A 21,007-nucleotide genomic window follows, 5' to 3' on the forward strand; every position below is an offset into this window, starting at 1 on the left:
GTTCCAGGGTCTGGGTTAGAATGAGAGCTTTAAAAGTTAGACATAGGGATCCTTTTTTGTGTGAATCAAAAATATTGACAGTCTGGTAAAGCCTACCAATCCCTTCTCAGAATATACATACACACACAAACACCTATCGTGCACATACACTACAAGACTGGGCATTTTGCTAAGAATATACTATTTCTGCCTCTGTTTCACAATATCCCTCTCTCCTTCCCTCCTCTTTACTATTTCTCATTAATACAAATTCAAAGTAAAACACAATGGTTACCCAAAGGTAAAAACAACTCTTCTCAGACTCTTACGAGATCAGTAAATATGAACAACATTGGTTCTAGTTCACCGTGTCCTCAAAAAAGAATCATAATCTCTGAGTTGGGACTTCAGAGCCCAACTAGAAACATGAATTTCCTGAACATGTCTGATAAAATTTTCAGCTTTTGTTTGAAGGCCTTAGGTACAGGGAGAAAAGGGGTGTGCAACTACTACCTTCTAAGCCAACCCATTTCACTCTTAGATAGCTGCTTAAAATTTAGAAAAATGTCCTTACAAAACACCAAATTTTGCTACTTTTGCAACTTTCATACATAGTTCCTATTACTACCCTTCAGACCAAGTCTGAGGCAGCTAATCAATTGCATAGTTGGCTATTCCCTAAATGCCTGCTTAGTATTTCTTACAAAAGAACAATCGCTGCAATTAACTAGGAAGCTTTTACATTAAATCATTTAGACACATAATGGCTCTGCTATTGCACTCTGGTTTAAGTGAAATTAAGCTTGTAACTTCTCATTGGGCATTTTCAAGGCTGCCAGAAGGAATCAGCTGCCAGCTTACTAGAATGTGGAAAACAGCACGTGACCCAGAGACTGGAATCAAAATGCTAATTGAAAAAAGGTCAAGTGAAAAAGCTTCCCTCTTCCAGTGCTTGTGTTCTTTGCTGCCTGAAGTAGACAAAGAACCGACCAGCCCTGGAGCTTGCCTGGGGAATTAGGGCAATCTCTACATCTGTTTTCTGAAATAAGAATCATGCCTGAAATGCTGGTGGAAAAGGAACAGGTAAGGGTTGGACATTTCAGAATTAAAATTTTTTGGTTTTGGAATTTAGAGGTGTTAATTGTTTAAATCAACCTCTATGGATGCCTGAGAAAAATAGAACAAGTATGTAACAAACTTTCAAAGTTAGCCTGAATTTACCATATAAATTTATATACCATATAAATTATATATATTTTTTAGATGTGAAAGTTTGTTCAACACTGAAATGGAGGTTTTGGGGAAGGCATTGATCCAGGGGATCACAGCATTCAATTAAAAGATAATTTAAGCAGCTGATATATATGCAAAATGTAGCATGATTTTCATTTGTCAGCATTTATAAAATATTTTTCCTCATCACTTTCTCCCAGGTTACTTAAGGGATTTCATCTGTGGTCTCTGGCTCTTTTTTCCCCCTTTGTTTTGTCCTATGAAGAGATTTTTCAAGATATAGATTTAAGCGTATCTATATACAATCCCCACACTAGTCAATTTAAATTTACAGACTCACTTGTGACATAAATCTTACTTACTGATTGTATTTACATTTATTCTCCTAATATCACTAAAAGTGTGCATAATAACCCAGGAATAAAAAGCACATGCCATTATGACAGGTAGCCAAATGCTGATGCTCAAATGTAAGTCGAGTGAGTTGCTATTAGTGTGGTAAGTTTTTTTTTTTCCCCCCCTTATAAGACAGGGAAATTGCCATATCATTTCTTACCTGGAGTTCCTCCACTGACCCGGATAAAAAGTTTTGTTTTCTTAGTTTTTGTTAGCAGTTAAACTGGAATCTCTTTTTTGCCCAGGTTGCCCAGGTTTGTTTTTTTTTTTAAATTTAAAAAATGTTATCCAAGTTTTTTTTTCCATATTATTACCTGAAGATTGTGTATTTGTATGATTTGAGGGCTCTTAATGTTTTCTAAAACTCAACATACTCAGATTTAAGTAAAAAAAATGACAGTTGTTTTGGTTGTTCTTCTATACAAACTGGCCACCTTAAACAAGGGATTCGTGCCACTTTCTAATTCATTAAGACATTGAGGGGTGGGAAAAGATGAGTTGGGGAAGAATGGAAGAGAAGAACCAGACTTAGAAAAAAGAAAGTCTTTTGAAAGCATTGTTTTTATTCTTCAGTTATTTATTATAATGCAAATAAAGATTAGGAAAACCACAATCGTCTCCCTAGAATTTTCTGCTGTTTTAAAAAACATGGTTTCCCCCCCTTTTAGGTAATATCTATTGTATCTGGAGGAACATTTAGATGTTGTTACATAAAGGTTCTGCAAGTTAAACCTATGATGTTCTCTCCCTGTCATAGGGATTACACCATGATCTTTGACCACCAGTAGTAGAGATGGCTGTGGAAGGGATTTTCCAACCGGCCAACCATGTTGTGAACTTGAAATCTGGAGACCCCAAATTTGCCCGTTTCTTTGAGAATTCTCCCCTAGGGAGGTTTCTGATTTAGCCATTTCAGATTGAATAGACTTTAAGGACTTAATTGCCCTAGTTGAGTGGAACTAGTAGACTAAAATCAAGTGTTAAGTACCCCTGTGTCCTGGTTGTCTCCCATTGTATCAAAGGTCTTTTCCTGGTAGCCCAGCCCTTGGCTGGATCTTTCCCTTTTGTATCCACTGTAAAGCATCAGTGATAGTCCTATCTTGGGCTTCTCATTTCCTTGTAGCCATTTGTAAAGCCCGTCAATCATACTTCCCTATCCCGGGTTCCCCAAATTCTATGGTGCTTTGGAGGATAATCTAGCAGGGTTATCCCCTCAGAGATACTGGTGGCAGCCATATAGTGGACATGATCTCTTTCCTGATTAAAGACTTGGTTTTTCTGACTCTTTTAGTAGTTCTGTGTTTTTCCTAAGTTAACACTGTCAATTTGAGACCTAAAGCTTTTCTGGACTCTTGACTTAATACATGATGGCCTGACAAGAGACAAGGTCAAGATCACTCCCCGACTATTTGAGGGAAGTCATATCTCTAGAATAAAAAAAAAATTTTTTTAACCCTTAGCTTCCATCTTGGAATCAATACTGTGTATTGGTTCCAAGGCAGAAGAGTGGTAAGGAACAGGCAATGGGGGTTAAATGACTTGCCCAGGGTCACACATCTGGGAAGTGTCTGAGGCCAGATTTGATCTAGAACAATTTTTTTGAGGATTGTTGTAAGAAATAGTTTCCTGGATACAGAAAAGGGGCAGTGATCCTATGTGCTAAAGGATCCTGATAGTGTGAGTGAAGTCACAGATTAAAGGATTTAGAGCAGAAACGATGTTAGAAAATAGAATGTCAAGAGTTTTCTTGTTTGGTATAGAATTAAGAGTGCTTGGAATCACAGGACTTTAATTTGAATCCCATTTAACTCTTGTGATATCAGCCAAGTCGCACAACCTCTCTGGGCCAGTCTCATGTAAAATGCATCAATTGGATGAGGTGGCCTCCATAGCTAACAAGTGGTAGAGCAGAAATTCGAACTGAGGTCTTTTGAGTCTATTGTTCCTGAAGTCACTTTTCTCTGGTTATAGTGCTAAATCTCCACCCTCCCAAAGGTAACATCTGTTACTTTTGATTATCCTTAATCGTTTGCAAGAGAAGATTAAGACTTCGTCCAATTCTTTTAACTGTCTTAAGACTTAAGACTCGCTCCCCCATGACGTACGTTTGTCCCTTTAAGAGACCCCTAAAGAGAGAGAGGGAGAGCATGAGTTTAGCCAATCAGCACCCCTGGCTACAGAAGAAGTTGACCAATCACCGACTCTATCCAGGGAAGGAGGCGTAGCCAATCGACGTGCGTGTTTGTGGCTGCGGAAGCCGGAAGGGACCTCGCGGAGGGGCTGGGCCGGAGCCTATTGGGAGGCCTCCGGACGCTCGGGGCTGCGAGGTCTACACCTGGGGCTGGGGTGCAGGTTGGAGGAAGGAGGCGCCGCCACAGCTGCGGTGATGGTGGGGCGGGAGAAAGAGCTGACCATCCATTTCGTCCCCGGGAGCTGCCAGCTAGTGGAGGTGAGCGGGGTCGGCCCACTCCTACCGCCTGCCCCGCTTCCCCTTCAGGCAGTGGAGCTGCCTACGCCTTTCCCCATTCCAGCGCTTCCTAGCCCTGGGACGACGAGGCCGAGGAGACGCTCGGGCGGGTGACGACCGGGAAGTGTCCTACTCTTCCTCTAAGGCGCTCCCCGTTTCGGAGGCCTCTGTTTTGCTTCTCTGGCTTCAGGAAGAGATTTTGTGTTTCCTGTTGGAGGTTCCTGCCGTGCCTGCTATGATTTCACTTCCTTTCTCTTTGCTTTGCTACTTTTCCTGAAACTTCATGAACTGTAGCTCTCAAGAAGCAGCTTGTGGCTGCCTGAAGAGGATGGGGGCGGGGCTTGTTAGGCTTGGGTGCTGCTTCCCTCTAATATCTTAATTCTCCTGACCCAGAGGGAGTGGGTGGTCTCACGTTGAGCACATAGCTGTGTTCATAAAGTTTGTGGTTGATTAAAGCGCCCATTTCTGGGCTTGGGGAGAGTTCAGTTACTAGATTTGTCAGGTCTAGGAATGTGAACCTATGTTCTGACCTATCTTATTTCTCTTTTACTCCCCCCATAAGCCCTTCATAAATGTGGAGTTGAAGTAGGCAGTAGTTCTTGGATATAAGAACTTGTTTTTTATGGGGATCTTTTCGTGAGTGAACCATAAATTTCTGAAAACTGGTGAATATTGGTTTTTGTTAGCCTTAGCTATGGAGATAAAGGAAGATTACACAGTTGTTGATTTAGAATAAACTCTTGAGAGTGAATATTATCTTAGTATCACGAATTGTGAATGGTTGTATTGATATATTCTTAAGAGACAGTAGGGTGTAGTGAATAGAGAACTAGAATACTGAAGATCTATGTTCCCGACATGCCTCTGACATACTGATTCTATGACCCTGCGTGGGTCATTTAACTTCTTATTCCCTTAAGATTAGAAGTTGCAGACCAACGGATGATCTGACTTTTAATACTTATAATGTGAAATTACAGTTCTGGGCAATGTGAAATTACAGTTCTGGGCAAACAAGGAAAGAGGTTCGCCTCTTGGTAAATAATGTGATACAGAAAGGGTATGTTGCTAAAATCCAGTAGATTGACATAATCTGGCTCTGACTGGACAAGTCATTTAATCTCTCAGCCTCAGTTGCAAGATAGATAAAATGTACACAATGAAATCTGCCTTCCTAAGGCTTATATGAGATAATGAATATAAAACATGTCATGCAAATATATTTCAATAAATTCGTGATTCTAAAATGCATCAGCTCACAGCCTCTAGGAGCTTTCCAATATCATGTAATTTTCTTCCACATAAATTCATACAAATATGTACTTATAACATTTACTTTTTTATCAGCTAAAGTAGGGAAAAACAAATGACTTTAGAAATGCTTAACTTTTATGAAAAAAATTCAAAATGGAAAGTAGGAACTAATCTATTTGTTCATGATATTCTTTATACTTAACTGTTCTGGGAGTTATTTGCTTACTTGCCAAGTTAAAATTTAAATTTTTCCTGTAAGCCAAAAGAAATTTCTTTTGTGGATATGTATCTAAATTTGCTGTATTTATCCTCCTATAGTTTTTGATATTCCTGTATATTGATTGACATTTGTATTTTCATGTTCAAAACAATTTATAGAGTGATTATCTAAAGTATTTTTCAATGAAAAAAATTTAAGATTAGCAACAACCTGGATTTTCATGTGGAAAATGAGATTTATAAGATATTTTTCCATTTTGTAAATATTCCTAAAAAAATCTTAATCTCAGAAAACTAGGTCACATACTTGAATTGTAATAAGTTAAATTCTTAAACAGCAAATTTTAATACATTAATTTTTTCTGACTTTTCTTTGATTTTAAAGATCAGATTTTGAGAAGAAACAATTTGCTGTTTTCTATTTATGTAATGCATATTTGTAGATGAATATGTTAACTTTAGGTAGCTCTGAAGCAGATCAAAATTTTGGTTTGTGTAAATGAGTGAAGTTTACCCTTTTTGGAAGTCATAAACTTTCTTGAAGGTCATGACAACATTGAGCATCAGCTAATAACAAGCAATTTCATTTGTTTATAGTAGGCTGAAGTAGAGTATTATGTGTAAACAGAGTTTACTTTTTGTCCAAATGTTTCATCATATTGCATATAACTTTTTTCTTTAAACCTTTACCTTCCTTCTTAGAATCAATATGATTCTAAGACAGATCAGTAAGGTTTAGACAACCTTACTGAGGGTTAAATTATGCCCAGGGTCACATAGCTAAGAAGTGTATGAGGCCACATTTGCACCTAGAACCTCCCATCTCTAGGCTTGGCTCTCTATCCACTGAGCCACCTAGCTGCCCCCTAAATTATAACCTTTTAATAAAAACAAAACAACTGAAAGTTTCATAAGTCAGTTAACTGTGGTAGAAGCCTGGAAAAGATATTTGGAATTAAAATTAAGGCCTATTCTATTTCTCACTCCACCATGTTTATTCAATAAACATTTATTACATGATGATAAGAGGGAGATATGAAAATAAAGTACAATCCCTGCCCTCAGTTTTTATTTTTATTCTTCTGCCTGATTTTGGTAAGTGCCCTGGAAATTTCATTACATTGGTAGCATCACAGAAATTAGTTTTAAGACTCCTTCGAGAATATCTAATCACACTTCCATATTTTATAAATGAATAAAAATTGAGATAAATTTTGATTTAAAAATACATGGTGGCACCAATATCTGACTCTGATTATACTGCTTTTTTCTATATTCATGCCTTCCCTTACTATGTACTGATAAATGAAAATTATAGGCAGTGTTGACTGTATGTTGTTAAATTTGGAGGCAGTGCTTTTTTGTTTTTTCCAAATCAAATGTATAGAACTTTTATATTTTAGGTTTTGAAGAATTTGTTAAAGTAAAACTTATTGGTATAGTGCAATTAATGTAATTTTCAGTAGATTAGTAGTATTTATCATTCTGGTTAAACTTAATATTGATGTTTATATACATTCTTTAAGGAGTAGACTGTTTCCATTTAACTGAGCATCTATGGAGAATGGCATTGTGGAATAAATGTAAGAATACCCCAACCTGTTCTTGAAGTATTGTGGTGGTAAAAGAAATACTGAGGGAAATTAAGAATGAAAAGAGGTCATTAGAAATAACCCAGGACCAAAAATATCAAATCCCTTAAACATTTAACCAAATAAAGCTCAAAAATGTGATCAGAGCACAAAATAAGCTTAAATCTAATTATAGTTCTTATTGGCAATCCACTGAACAATATGGTAATTAAAATTAGTATATATGAGCTGCCTCATTCAAATAATATGAAGTAAATTATCTGATTGATTTTCAAATCTTTAAGGTAAAACTAAGGTATGTAATATAAATTGCTTATACAGTATCATCTATGTTCTTTTGTTGCATTAAATTTTTTGAAGTCATATGAAATTAGGTACACAGTTCCATTGATCTTTGTTTCTTCTGTAAATTAATCATTTCATTAGAGGTCTGAAGTAGGTCAAATTGCTTTGTCCTTCAGTTGGTCAGTAAATGTGGTTTGATATATTAGAGCTCCCTCTTATGGTATGGTGAGTTCAAATTAATTATTTTTTGCCTTTACATTTTAGGAGGATGTTAATGTTCCTAGTAGGCGTGCTTTGATTACTGGTGCCACTGGCCTACTTGGCAGAGCAGTGTACAAGGAGTTTGAGAAGAACAACTGGCATGCTGTTGGCTGTGGCTACAGTAGAGCACGGCCTAGATTTGAACAAGTCAATCTTTTGGATACTCATGCAGTTCATGATATAATTCAGGATTTTCAGGTATGATAAGTGTTTTTTTTTTTTTAAGCACTAAAACACCTTCAGTGTTAGAAACTGCCCAGAATATATGGAAACTGTTTGTTATCAAGAAATTGATTGGAGAAACTACAGCATTAAGAAGTCATTTCAAAGACTCAGGGTAAGTAAGAGAGTTATCATTTAAGATATGTATAAGGCAAAAGGACAAACATTGAGAAATGAATTTGTCTAAGGAATAAAGAAGATACAGAGGTCATTTGGTATTATTTAGATTAGAACTCATCCTGAGGACTGTTTGGAGTTCTTAGAAAATAAATGCTTTCAGGAAAAATTTGAAGGTTACTTCCATCTTTATAAATTCAGTGGATTTGCAAAATGTATAAAACTATATGCTTCACCAATACAAGTAGTAAATCATCTAATCTTTCTGAGTCTTTTAAATTCATATCTATATCTTTCCATAATTACATTGTAAGAGATCTGCCCGATATGCTGGAGGACTTCCTCTTGTTCTTTCAGTGTTGCGTGGATAGTAACAGTCCATCTGTTAACCATATTCTCTTTACATGACCAAATCATCTCTTTTTCTCTTCATGTATGTGCTTTATATTGATTTTGCTACTGCTTTGGCATACAAGTCTTCATTGGTAATATGTTAGTGCCAAGGCATATTATGCATTTATTACATCTATTCTAAATGTGGGTTTTTAAAATTAATATTCAATAACTAAGTATTATATTTTTTATAAAGTTTTACTAATAATAACTAAAGTAAAAGAACTACCTGAACTCAGCCCAGTCTTGAGTAAAAGAGAGCCAGGGGGAGGAGTTACAGCAAACTTAAATACCAACAATGTAAAGACACATGTACATGAAAGGGAAAAGGGAATTTTGGGAAATGTAATCCAAGGATTCAAGATTCTAATTAATACATAAAACAATTTTAGATTTATGGGTCTAAGAATATTCATCATTGTAGAAGTAAAGCTGAAGCTATCTCTGAAAAGCCATTTTGTTATGTACATAGCATTTTCTAAAACACTAATCTTTTATCATAAGTGACAAGACTAAGTAGTTCTACAAGATACCAGAGGTTTTTCTCTGTCTCTCTTTCTGCCTCTCTTTAGTGTAGTTGAAAAGAGACAAAAAATATACATGAAATGTTTTTTTTCCTTAGATTACAGTGGTACATTTTCTATTTGAAAGGCTCACCTGTGTTTTATTCTTGTTCTGAGTAATTCTCATTACGTAAAGGCATAGAAATCTGTCAGGCTAGTTAAATCCACTGGCATTGGTAACAAGAAAGTTGTGCTATGTCTTTAACTATTTTCCTTCCTTCTTCATCCTCCCCAGTTTCTGGGACACTACTATCTGATCTTTCTATGTCAACCAACCAACTGTGCTAGCCTTCACCTTAACTGCTGGCCATGGTGCTGACAGTACTGACACACCTTGACTTTCTTAAAGTTTTCTTCATATGGCTATTACAAAGAATATTTGGAACAGCTAGGTAGCTCAGTGGACAGAGCTAGCCCTAGAAACAGGAGGTTCTGAGTTCAAATTTGGGCTCAGATACTCTCTAGGTTTGTAATCCTGGGCAATTGGGATTAATCCAGTTGCCCAGCCCTTACCAGCTCTTCTGCTTTGGAACTAGTACTTAGTGTTAATTCTAAGACAAAAGGTAAGGGTTTAAAAAAATGTGTGGTGGCAGCTAGGTGGCATAGTGGATAGAGAGCCACATCTGGAGATGGGAGGTTCTAAGTTCAAATTTGGCCTCAGACTATATGACCCTGGGCAAGTCACTTAACTGCAGTTGCCTAGTCTTAACTGTTCTTCTGCAGAAGGGTAAGGACTTAAAAAAATAAAAGATTGTTTGAAAAGACTTTAAATGCATATATTTTGGAATTAGTGTTTGTCCCCTTTTATTCTGAGATATATGAAACATTGTGGCATAGTGAATAGAGAGCAGACCTTAGATCCAGAATGACATGGGATCAAGTTCCTCCTCACCTTAACTGATTCTGTGACCCTGGACAAGTCACTTAGGATCTGCTTTTTTGTAGGTAACTCACTGTGCCTTTAGGTTGCAGAGCAGGCGCTAAACTGCTGCATTAATAGTGAAGGTATCCTCATTTGGGAATTCTCTAATATTAGTGAAATCACAAGTTTAGTCCCTTTTCCTATGTATTATTACCATTTTAGGTTACATTGCAGATAGTCTACATTTTCCCTTATTCTTACTCAAGTTAAACTAAACCTTCAGACATAGACAGCAGTAGATGAAATTAGTCGGTATTGTAAAAGTGTCATTATTACTATTGAGCCTCTTTCTCTTTTCTGAGAAGTTATATGACAATTTCCTTAATTCTTTTCATTTGAAAATGGAATAATATTACTGAGTTATTTCAGTTGTTATTTACTTTAGCAATGGATAAGGTTTTGTTTTAATGAACATTTCTCTCTATATTAATTTACTGTAGGGGAGATATAGTTATTCTGCATTTTTGTTGTTGTTAAAAATGCATGAATGCTTAACTTCCAGCCCCATGTCATAGTACATTGTGCAGCAGAAAGAAGGCCAGATGTTGTAGAGAATCAACCAGATGCTGCTTCTCAGCTTAATGTGGATGCTTCAGGGAATTTGGCAAAGGAAGCAGGTAATTTGACATTATAGAATACTTATGAAATATTAGTTGCTGAGATTGATATTTTAAAAATACATTTAAGGGGTTTGTGTTTATGTTCCTTTACCTGAGAACAAACAAGCATTCTTATAATTTGGTAAAAGAATTTTTATCTCTGTTAGTCTGTTAATATTGTGGAGTTTTTGTTTTTTATATTCCTTTAGCGGGAATTGGAGCATTTCTGATCTATATTAGCTCAGACTATGTGTTCGATGGAACAAATCCACCTTATACTGAAGATGATACTCCAAACCCCCTAAATTTGTATGGCAAAACAAAACTACAAGGAGAAAAGGCTGTCTTGGAAAACAATGTTGGTAAGAAATAGCATTATTAATAATCTAATATTAATGGGAAATATTTTCAGCATATATAGTGTTTATTTTTAATAGATAACTTCATTTTCTCTCTATCCCTTCTCTCTGAATTTATATAGTACTTGATATCATTTTTATTATACTTTTCCATTCTGTCTTGCATTAGAGATACTTATATCTTCTCTATTATACTGATATGCCTTGGGAGAGCCTGGGACTTTGTCATATAGCTTTGCATCTTTTGACTTCATGTTTCAGGGTACCTTTTACATGAAAGGAGCTCAATATTTGTTGAACTCAATATGAAAAATATACTAAAAATAAATGTTTTTTTTTAATTAGAGTGATTTGCCTATGAACAGTCTAAAGGCATTCTTAAAACTTTCAGAATATTCATATAAACGTTAGAAGGTGAAAAAAATTCAGAGTAATGCTTGTTTAAGCAGTTATTTTCTGGTGGGACAATATTAAAATTTGTAACTACTGTTACCTAGAAATTTGAAAAGTGATACTAGTTTGAAACATTGTTTTCCCATAGGTGCAGCAGTCCTGCGAATCCCTGTTCTATATGGAGAAGTTGAAAAACTAGAAGAAAGTGCTGTCACCGTTATGTTTGATAAGGTCCAGTTCAGCAACAAATCTGCTAACATGGACCACTGGCAGCAGAGGTTTCCCACAAATGTCAAGGATGTTGCCAGTGTTTGCCGGCAACTAGCAGAGAAGAGGATGCTGGTGAGTCTTGGGAAAGATTGCTTGTGCTATTAAGGTTTTCATAAAGGGGACAATGTAGTGTGATATTGTAAATACCTGAAATTCACATATTAACTAAATTAGATTACTTTCCTTTGGAACTAGAAAATTGTGGTTAGAATAGGGATTCCTTTACAATTTGTACATGTATTGTACACAGGTACCTTAAAGTCTTAGGCATTTGAACTTTACATTTCTCCATATAATGCTTCTCAGTCTACTGTAAGACACATCCTTTGCACTTTTCTTTATTGTAAAGATAAAAATTAAAATGAATACAGCTTATAGTTGGCTTTCTGTGGATAGCAACAGTTAAGTTATTAGTCCTAAAACTTAATTGATACTGTAGAGAATTACATTTCAATTAGGAGAAACATGAAGTAATGGCTTGGGCACCTGACTTGGAGATAGGAATATCTCTGTTTCAGATTCTGCCTCACATGATTGACATTTCTGTGATTCATGTTCCTCATTTGTAATATGATGAGGTTGCCTTAATGACTTCCAGAATCCCTTTGAGATTTAAATCTATGTTTTATGTTAAATAGTTCCTTAAGATATGGATCCCAGATCTTTGGAGAACTAATTCCTTTGAATGTCAAGGAAAAGATTTCAGTGTATTCTAAAAGCTAAAGAACCTCCAACCCAGTTTATTACTTGAGTTTCTTTAAATCCATTTTATATAATTCCAAATCATTTGTGTAAGAAACTTTTGGGGATCTGTAGTTTTGTTGGTGTGAGTTTACCCTCCACTAACATTAATCACAATTTCTATAGCTTGCAAATTAATAAGCATTTATTAAATGCCTACTGTGTATCATACACTGTACAAAGCATTGGGAATATAAAGACAAAATCCAAACAATATCTCCCTGTTATAGCTTATATTTTCCTATAGGAATAGAGTGGGTTTACATCATAGTAGATTCACAGTCAAGTAAATACAGACTATATACAAATAAATACAAAGTGATTAGGGAGGGAAACAAGATGCTAAAAACTGGGGAAATCTCAAAGTACCTCTTTAAGGAGATTGTATTTGAGTTGAGCCTTGAAGGAAGCAAGGGATTTCAGGAAGTAGAGCTGGGAGAGAACATTGATAGACCTTGGAGATAAGAGATGGATCACAGTGTATGGGAAACCGAAATTAGGCTGGTTTGACTGTAGCATAGAGAACATGGGGAGAATGATGTGTAACCAGCTTAAAAAGATAGACTGGATTCAGATTGTGGAGGAATTTAGATGCCAAGTACCCAGACAAGGAATTTTCATTTTATCCTGAAATATCCACAGAAGTTTCTTAAGTAACAGAATGACTTAGACTGTCCTTTGATTTAGAAAAATCACTTGGGGACAGGTAGGGGGAATTTTGAGCCAGTGTGGAGGAATGAAGACAGGGGCTTACCTGAGCATTCCTAAATTCTCTTTCAAGCAACATTAAAAAATTATAGGTATTGGAATTTGATATTCCAGAGAGCAAAAAGGAGCAAAGATTACAACCAAGAATAGCCTACTTTGCAAGACAGTTAACTTGTAGGAGTAAATGGATATTTAATAAAATAGGTCTTTCAAGCATTCCTGATGAAAAGGACAGAGCTGAATAGACAATTTGACTGTCATATACAACATTCAAAAAGAATAAAAAGGTACTCACCCATAAAACGCAGACAAATAGCAGATTGGATTAGAACCCAAAACCCTACCATATGTTGTCTTCAAGAAACACATATGAGACGGGTTGACACTCACAAGGTTAGAATTAAAGGTTGGAGTAAGACCTTTTGGGCCTCAACCGATAGAAAGAAGGCAGGAGTTGCAATCATGATATCTGACAAAGCCAAAGTACAAATAGACCTGATCAAAAGGGACAGGGAAGGTAAATATATTCTGCTAAAAGGAAGTATAGACAATGAGGAAATATCACTAATCAACATGTATGCACCAAATGGTATAGCATCCAAATTTTTAATAGAGAAACTAGGAGAATTGAAGGAGGAATTAGACAGTAAAACCATATTAGTGGGAGACTTGAACCAACCACTATCAAATTTAGATAAATCAAATCAAAAAATAAATAAGAAAGAGGTAAAAGAGGTGAATGAAATCTTAGAAAAATTAGAAGTAATAGACATATGGAGAAAAATAAATAGGGACAAAAAAGAATACACCTTCTTTTCAGCACCACATGGCACATTCACAAAAATAGATCATACACTAGGTCATAGAAACATGGCACTTAAATGCAGAAAAGCAGAAATATTAACTGCAGCCTTTTCAGATCACAAGGCAATTAAAATATTGATCGGCAAGGATACATGGAGACCCAAATCAAAAATTAATTGGAAATTAAATAACATGATACTCCAAAATCGGATAGTTAGAGAAGAAATCATAGAAACAATTAACAATTTCGTTGAAGAAAATCACAACGGCGAAACATCCTTTCAAACCTTATGGGATGCAGCCAAGGCAGTACTTAGAGGAAAATTCATATCCCTGAGTGCATATATTAACAAATTAGGGAGGACAGAGACCAAGGAATTGGAAATGCAAATAAAAAAACTTGAGAATGAACAAATTAAAAACCTCCAGAAGAAAACCATACTAGAGATCCTAAAAATTAAGGGAGAAATTAATAAAATAGAAAGTGACAGAACTATTGAGCTAATAAACAAGACTAGAAGCTGGTACTTTGAAAAAACAGACAAAATAGACAAAGTACTGGTTAATTTAATTAAAAAAAGGAAAGAAGAAAGGCAAATTAATAGCATCAAGGATGAAAAGGGGGATCTCACCTCAAATGAAGAGGAAATTAAGGCAATCATTAAAAACTACTTTGCCCAACTATATGGCAATAAATATACCAACCTAGGTGATATGGATGAATATTTACAAAAATATAAATTGCCTAGACTAACAGAAGAAGAAATAGTTTTCTTAAATAATCCCATATCAGAAATTGAAATCCATCAAGCCATCAAAGAACTGCCTAAGAAAAAATCCCCAGGGCCTGATGGATTCACCAGTGAATTCTATCAAACATTCAGAGAACAGTTAACCCCAATATTATACAAACTATTTGACATAATAAGCAAAGAGGGAGTCCTACCAAACTCCTTTTATGACACAAGCATGGTACTAATTCCAAAGCCAGGCAGGCCAAAAACAGAGAAAGAAAACTATAGGCCAATCTCCCTAATGAATATAGATGCAAAAATCTTAAATAGGATACTAGCAAAAAGACTCCAGCAAGTGATTAGAAGGGTCATCCACCATGATCAAGTAGGATTCATACCAGGGATGCAGGGCTGGTTCAACATTAGGAAAACCATCCACATAATTGACCACATCAACAAGCAAACTAGCAAGAACCACATGATTATCTCAATAGATTCAGAAAAAGCCTTTGATAAAATACAACACCCATTCCTATTAAAAACACTAGAAAGCATAGGAATAGAAGGGTCATTCCTAAAAATAATAAACAGTATATATCTAAAACCATCAGCTAATATCATCTGCAATGGGGATAAACTAAATCCATTCCCATTAAGATCAGGAGTGAAACAAGGATGCCCATTATCACCTCTATTATTTGACATTGTATTAGAAACACTAGCAGTAGCAATTAGAGAAGAAAAAGAAATTGAAGGCATCAAAATAGGCAAGGAGGAGACCAAATTATCACTCTTTTGCAGATGACATGATGGTCTACTTAAAGAATCCTAGAGACTCAACCAAAAAGCTAATTGAAATAATCAACAACTTTAGCAAAGTTGCAGGATACAAAATAAACCCACATAAGTCATCAGCATTTCTATATAATTCCAACACAGCTCAGCAGCAAGAACTAGAAAGAGAAATCCCATTCAAAATTACCCAAGACAAAATAAAATACTTAGGAATCTATCTCCCGAGACAAACACAGGATCTATATGAACACAACTACAAAACACTTTCCACACAACTAAAACTAGACTTGAACAATTGGAAGAACATTAACTGCTCATGGGTAGGACGAGCCAATATAATAAAAATGACCATCCTACCCAAACTCATCTATCTATTTAGTGCCATACCCATGGAACTTCCAAAAATTTTTTTTACTGATTTAGAAAAAAACATAACAAAGTTCATTTGGAAGAACAAAAGATCAAGGATATCCAGGGAATTAATGAAAAAAAAAATACAAAGGAAGGGGGTCTTGCAGTCCCAGATCTCAGACTATATTATAAAGCAGCGGTCATCAAAACAATTTGGTACTGGCTAAGAGACAGAAAGGAGGATCAGTGGAATAGACTGGGGGCAAGCAACCTCAGCAAGACAGTATATGACAAACCCAAAGATCCCAGCTTTTGGGACAAAAATCCACTATTTCATAAAAACTGTTGGGAAAATTGGAGGACAGTGTGGGAAAGATTAGGCTTAGATCAACACCTCACACCCTACACCAAGATAAATTCAAAATGGATGAATGACTTGAACATAAAGAAGGAAACTATAAGAAAATTAGGCGAACACAGAATAGTATACATGTCAGACCTTTGGGAAGGGAAATACTTCAAAACCAAGCAAGAATTAGAAAGAATTACAAAATGCAAAATAAATAATCTGGATTACATCAAATTAAAAAGTTTTTGTACAAACAAAACCAATGTAACCAAAATCAGAAGGGTAGCAACAAATTGGGAAACAATCTTCATAAAAACCTCTGACAAGGGTTTAATTACTAAAATTTATAAAGAACTAAATCAATTGTACAAAAAATCAAGCCATTCTCCAATTGACAAATGGGCAAGGGACATAATCAGGCAATTCTCAGCCAAAGAAATCAAAACTATTAATAAGCACATGAAAAAGTGCTCTACATGTCTTATAATCAGAGAGATGCAAATCAAAACAACTCTGAGGTATCATCTCACACCTAGCAGATTGGCTAACATGACAGCTATGCAAAGTAATGAATGCTGGAGGGGATGTGGCAAAGTGGGGACATTAATTCATTGCTGGTGGAGTTGTGAATTGATCCAACCATTCTGGAGGGCAATTTGGAACTATGTCCAAAGGGCGATAAAAGACTGTCTGCCCTTTGATCCAGCCATAGCACTGCTGGGCTTGTACCCCAAAGAGATAATGGACAAAAAGACTTGTACAAAAATATTCATAGCTGCGCTCTTTGTGGTGGCCAAAAATTGGAAAATGAGGGGATGCCCCTCAATTGGGGAATGGCTGAACAAATTGTGGTATATGTTGGTGATGGAATACTATTGTGCTAAAAGGAATAATAAAGAGAAGTTCCATGGAGACTGGAACAACCTCCAGGAAGTAATGCAGAGCGAGAGGAGCAGAACCAGGAAAACATTGTACACAGAGACTGATACATTGTGGTACAATCGAAGGAGATGGACTTCTCCATTAGTATCAATGCAATCCCTGAACAATCTGCAGGGATCTAAAAAAAAATACTACCCACAAGCAGAGGATAAACTGTGGGAGTAAAAACACCGCTGAAAAGCAACTGCTTGACTACAGGGTTGGAGGAGATAAGACTGAGGAGAGACTCTAAATGAACACTATAATGCAAACTCCAACAACAGGGAAATGGGTTCGAGTCAAGAACACATGTGATAACCAGTGGAATCCTGCGTCGGCTATGGGAGAGGGAAAGGTGGGGGTGGGGGGGAGGAAAAGAAAACGATCTTTGTTTCCAGTGAATAATGTATGAAAACGACCAAATAAAATAATATTAAAATTAAAAAAAAATAAAAAAAAGGTAAAAAAAAGAATAAAAAGGTAAACAAATCATGTGAGAATCATTAAGGTTAAATTTTAATTGCTACCTGAGAAGATGGTACTTGTAACTCCTAAGAACTTTATCATTATTAGGACAGTTATAAGATGTATACATAGAGAACACAAATGTGAATTGACTTATAATAAGGGTGAGAAAGAGGTAGGCACTGTGAGAAGGGAGAGATAGAACAGAGCAAATTACCTCACAGAAAATGCAGGAGATAGATTAAGTAAAGGAAGAGATTGCATACAGTAGAAGCAATTCGAAGGCTATTGAGGGGGCAGCTGGGTAGCTCAGTGGATTGAGAGCCAGGCCTAGAGATGGGAGGTCCTAGGTTCAAATCTGGCCTCAGACACTTCCTAGCTGTGTGACCCTGGGCAAGTCACTTGACCCCCATTGCCTAGCCCTTACCACTCTTCTGCCTTGGAGCCAATACACAGTATTGACTCCAAGATGGAAGGTAAGGGGTTAAAAAAAAAGAAGAAGAAGAAAAAGGCTATTGAAATAGTTTGGACAACACAAGTTTGAACCTGGGTGTTTTTTAGGTATGTTGGGTTTCAGATATTTATGGGCTATTCATGTAAATCTGTGCTATATAAATGAGGGGTCACTACTGGAGGACAGAAAAAAAGATGAAGACTGGATATGCAGATATGAAAAACACTTGTGTCAAAACAATTCATTATCTGATAAATCTCATGATGAGCCTCTCTGAATTTAGACGAGGCTGAGCTTGGGATTACAATTTTAAAGTCCTCCAGTGTCCAAATAGTAAATTGAGTTAAATTTAGTAGAAAGAAAATGCCTTGAGGATAGTGATTGTTTTCATTTTTGTATTTGTGTTTTCACTGTCTGTTTCATTGTTGTTTATAGGATGGACCATAGATCTCTTAAAAGAATTTTGAACTATTTAAATTGAGTTGCATTCACATAACTTCTGAAATTGTTTCAGGATTCCTAGTTCAGTCAATGAATTTGGGTAGTTTACAGTGACAGTCATTTATATTGTTTTATAAACAATGTTGGGGGGGGATACCATTTAGCAGATACTATAAGATGTTTTTACTTCTTAATGAGCCTCATTTGTAGAATTGTTCTAAAAATAATAGTATTGGAGAAAAAAGAGGGTGAACTTTGAAGCCTGGGCTATTTTATGTAGCCTACATAAACATCACATAACTCAGAACTTGGTTCTTGTTTTGTGTTCTCTTTCTTTCTTCTTAGGATCCTACAATCAAAGGCACTTTCCATTGGTCTGGCAATGAACAAATGACCAAATATGAAATGGCATGTGCTATTGCAGATGCCTTTAACCTTCCAAATAGTCACCTAAGACCTGTACGTATTTGACATACAGAAACATTTTTTTTAATTGCCTTCCTTAAAAGCTTAAGTCTGTAATTGCAAAATATAATTTAACTTGAATGAATAAGCCAAGTGCAGTGTGTGTATACAAGGCTTTATTTCCTAGTATAGGCAGAGCTGATAGGGCAATGTATTTGGAGACAGAGGACCTGGATTCATATCCCAAATTTTAGACTTACTACCTCAGTGACTTCTCAGGATCTTAGTTTCCTCACCTGTGAATTTATTTATTTATTTAACCTGAATCTATCAAGTGTTTATTTTAGCACCTCCTCTATACCAGGGAACCCTACTAGGTGCCAGGGATACAAAGACAAAAGATAAACAGTCCCTGCTCTTGAGGAACTTTAATTTGCTAAGGGGAGACAACATATATGGATATAAGCTTAAAAAATAATAGATAATTTGGGGGAGAGAAAGCATTTGGATTTTTTATAGGAAGATAGAAGGTAAATTTTGATCCTAAGCTATTTTATGTAGTCTAAGGAAATATCACACAATTCATAAGTGCTTAATTCTAATTTTGTGTTCCCTTTGTTCCTTGAATTCATCAAAGAAGTCTTCATCTGGCATAGGAATGGCTAGATATAAACTTTGGGTTGGATTAAATGGGATTATTGGATCTCATAGATTTACCTGGAAGGGACTCTAGAAGTTACAGTTTAGGAAACTGAGGCCCAAGAAGGTAAAGCACAGTAAGTGACTTGCCTAAGACAACAAAAGTAATAACCATTAAAGGTGGGATTTGAACAAATCCTCTTCCAGTTCTAAATTTGTGATTTTAGGCTAACAGTTTATACTTTTATGGATGATGAGATAAACCATTTTTTGTTTATAAATGATTCATGAAAAATACTTATACTTTTTCTTGTTAGAACTTTCAGGTGATGAAGATTATTAAAAATATAACAAATTGTAGGATATTATTTGGTGGACAGAAGCATGCATTGTAAAAGGAAATGGTTGAGAAATGGAAGAGTCTCAGGATTTGCTGAGTAATTTTTTTCCCCCCAAAGGTCACCGACAGCCCAGTCTTAGGAGCTCCACGTCCAAGAAATGCTCAACTCAACTGCTCCAAGTTAGAGAACCTGGGCATTGGTCAACGAACACCATTTCGAGTTGGGATAAAAGAATCACTTTGGCCTTTTCTCATTGACAAGAGGTGGAGACAAACGGTCTTTCATTAGTTTATATATTTTTTTTTAAGTACAAAAAGTACAGTATGTGGCACTTTTTAAAGAAAAAAAGGAAATAGTTTTGTATGAGTGTACTTCAATTGTGACACTTATGATCTTTCAGGTAAATGATGCTCTTGCACTAGTGAAACTGTTACCTAAAGGAGCTAAGTGGCAAAAGAGCCCTGATTGAAATAATAATCTTTCCTTTTATCATTTTATTTCTACTGGCTTAACTTCTTGTTAGAGGGTGGTAAATTATGATTCTTAAAATATTTTATGGCCAGGATAAAGTAGGTCCACCGCCGACTTTCTTTTGGATGCAATACATTGTCCATGCTGTTGACCTCTGTAACTGCTGAGTTTGTGCAGCTGAGTTTAATCAGTTCCTCATCACCAAAAAAGAAAAAAAAATCATTTTTACAGTTATTGTTCTAATGTGAGTTAAACTGATGTGAAAATCATTGGCGTTCATTATTTCATTGCTTTGAGCTCAGATCAAATGTTTAAAAAAAGTAAAACCTTATTTTTGCAACTTGAGTGCAGTTTTTATGCTTAAGATATATTTTCAGAATGTTATGTATCTTGAAACTTCTGTAGCTCGATGCTTCTTACATTTGTAGCAGAATACAGTGACCACCCATATGAATGGGTTCCTTTGTGTGTTTTTGTAACTATCTTTTTTCACTCCATGTCTCTAAATGATGTTTTGAATCTGTGGCTGTACTTTAACATTGTTTTAGTCTGATAATGAAACTTGTAAGCTTTTTGACTAGTCATGAACAACAATAAATCTATATTGCTGGCATGAGAGTTTTTAATTTCTTTGTGGTCAGTGATTTTTCATTCTACTGTGGTATTTTCTTGAACAGTACCATGGGATATAGTGAAAGTAGCTTTGTATATGGAGTCAGAAGACCTGAGTTTTTGAATATTCATTCTCTTGCTTATTGCCTGTGTAACCTTGAGTTGGTCACTTAATTTCTCTGGACTTGAGTTTCCTCATTAATAAATGAGAATGTTGGACTAATTGATTTCTAATGTCCCTTTTACTGCACA

General features: G+C 35.8%; 1 protein-coding gene across 2 annotated transcripts; it reads left to right on the top strand.

Annotated features, from left to right (window-relative positions):
* The first annotated feature begins 821 nt into the window (after positions 1-821).
* Positions 822-20,756, top strand: MAT2B (methionine adenosyltransferase 2 non-catalytic beta subunit). Of its 2 annotated transcripts, none has more exons than XM_001369989.5 (7): positions 822-1,062; positions 7,690-7,884; positions 10,406-10,520; positions 10,712-10,864; positions 11,403-11,596; positions 18,633-18,746; positions 19,790-20,756. In XM_001369989.5, the coding sequence occupies exons 1-7, from the start codon at positions 1,033-1,035 to the stop codon at positions 19,958-19,960; spliced, it is 972 nt and encodes a 323-aa protein (XP_001370026.1). In that variant the 5' UTR covers positions 822-1,032; the 3' UTR covers positions 19,961-20,756. The 2 variants fall into 2 exon arrangements, with proteins under 2 accessions (XP_001370026.1, XP_001369996.1); XM_001369959.5 differs by lacking the exon at positions 822-1,062 and adding an exon at positions 3,823-4,057.
* The last annotated feature ends 251 nt before the right edge of the window (positions 20,757-21,007 follow it).

This window comes from Monodelphis domestica, chromosome 1 (genome assembly GCF_027887165.1).
Source record: "Monodelphis domestica isolate mMonDom1 chromosome 1, mMonDom1.pri, whole genome shotgun sequence".
NCBI classification, from domain to species: Eukaryota; Metazoa; Chordata; class Mammalia; order Didelphimorphia; family Didelphidae; genus Monodelphis; species Monodelphis domestica.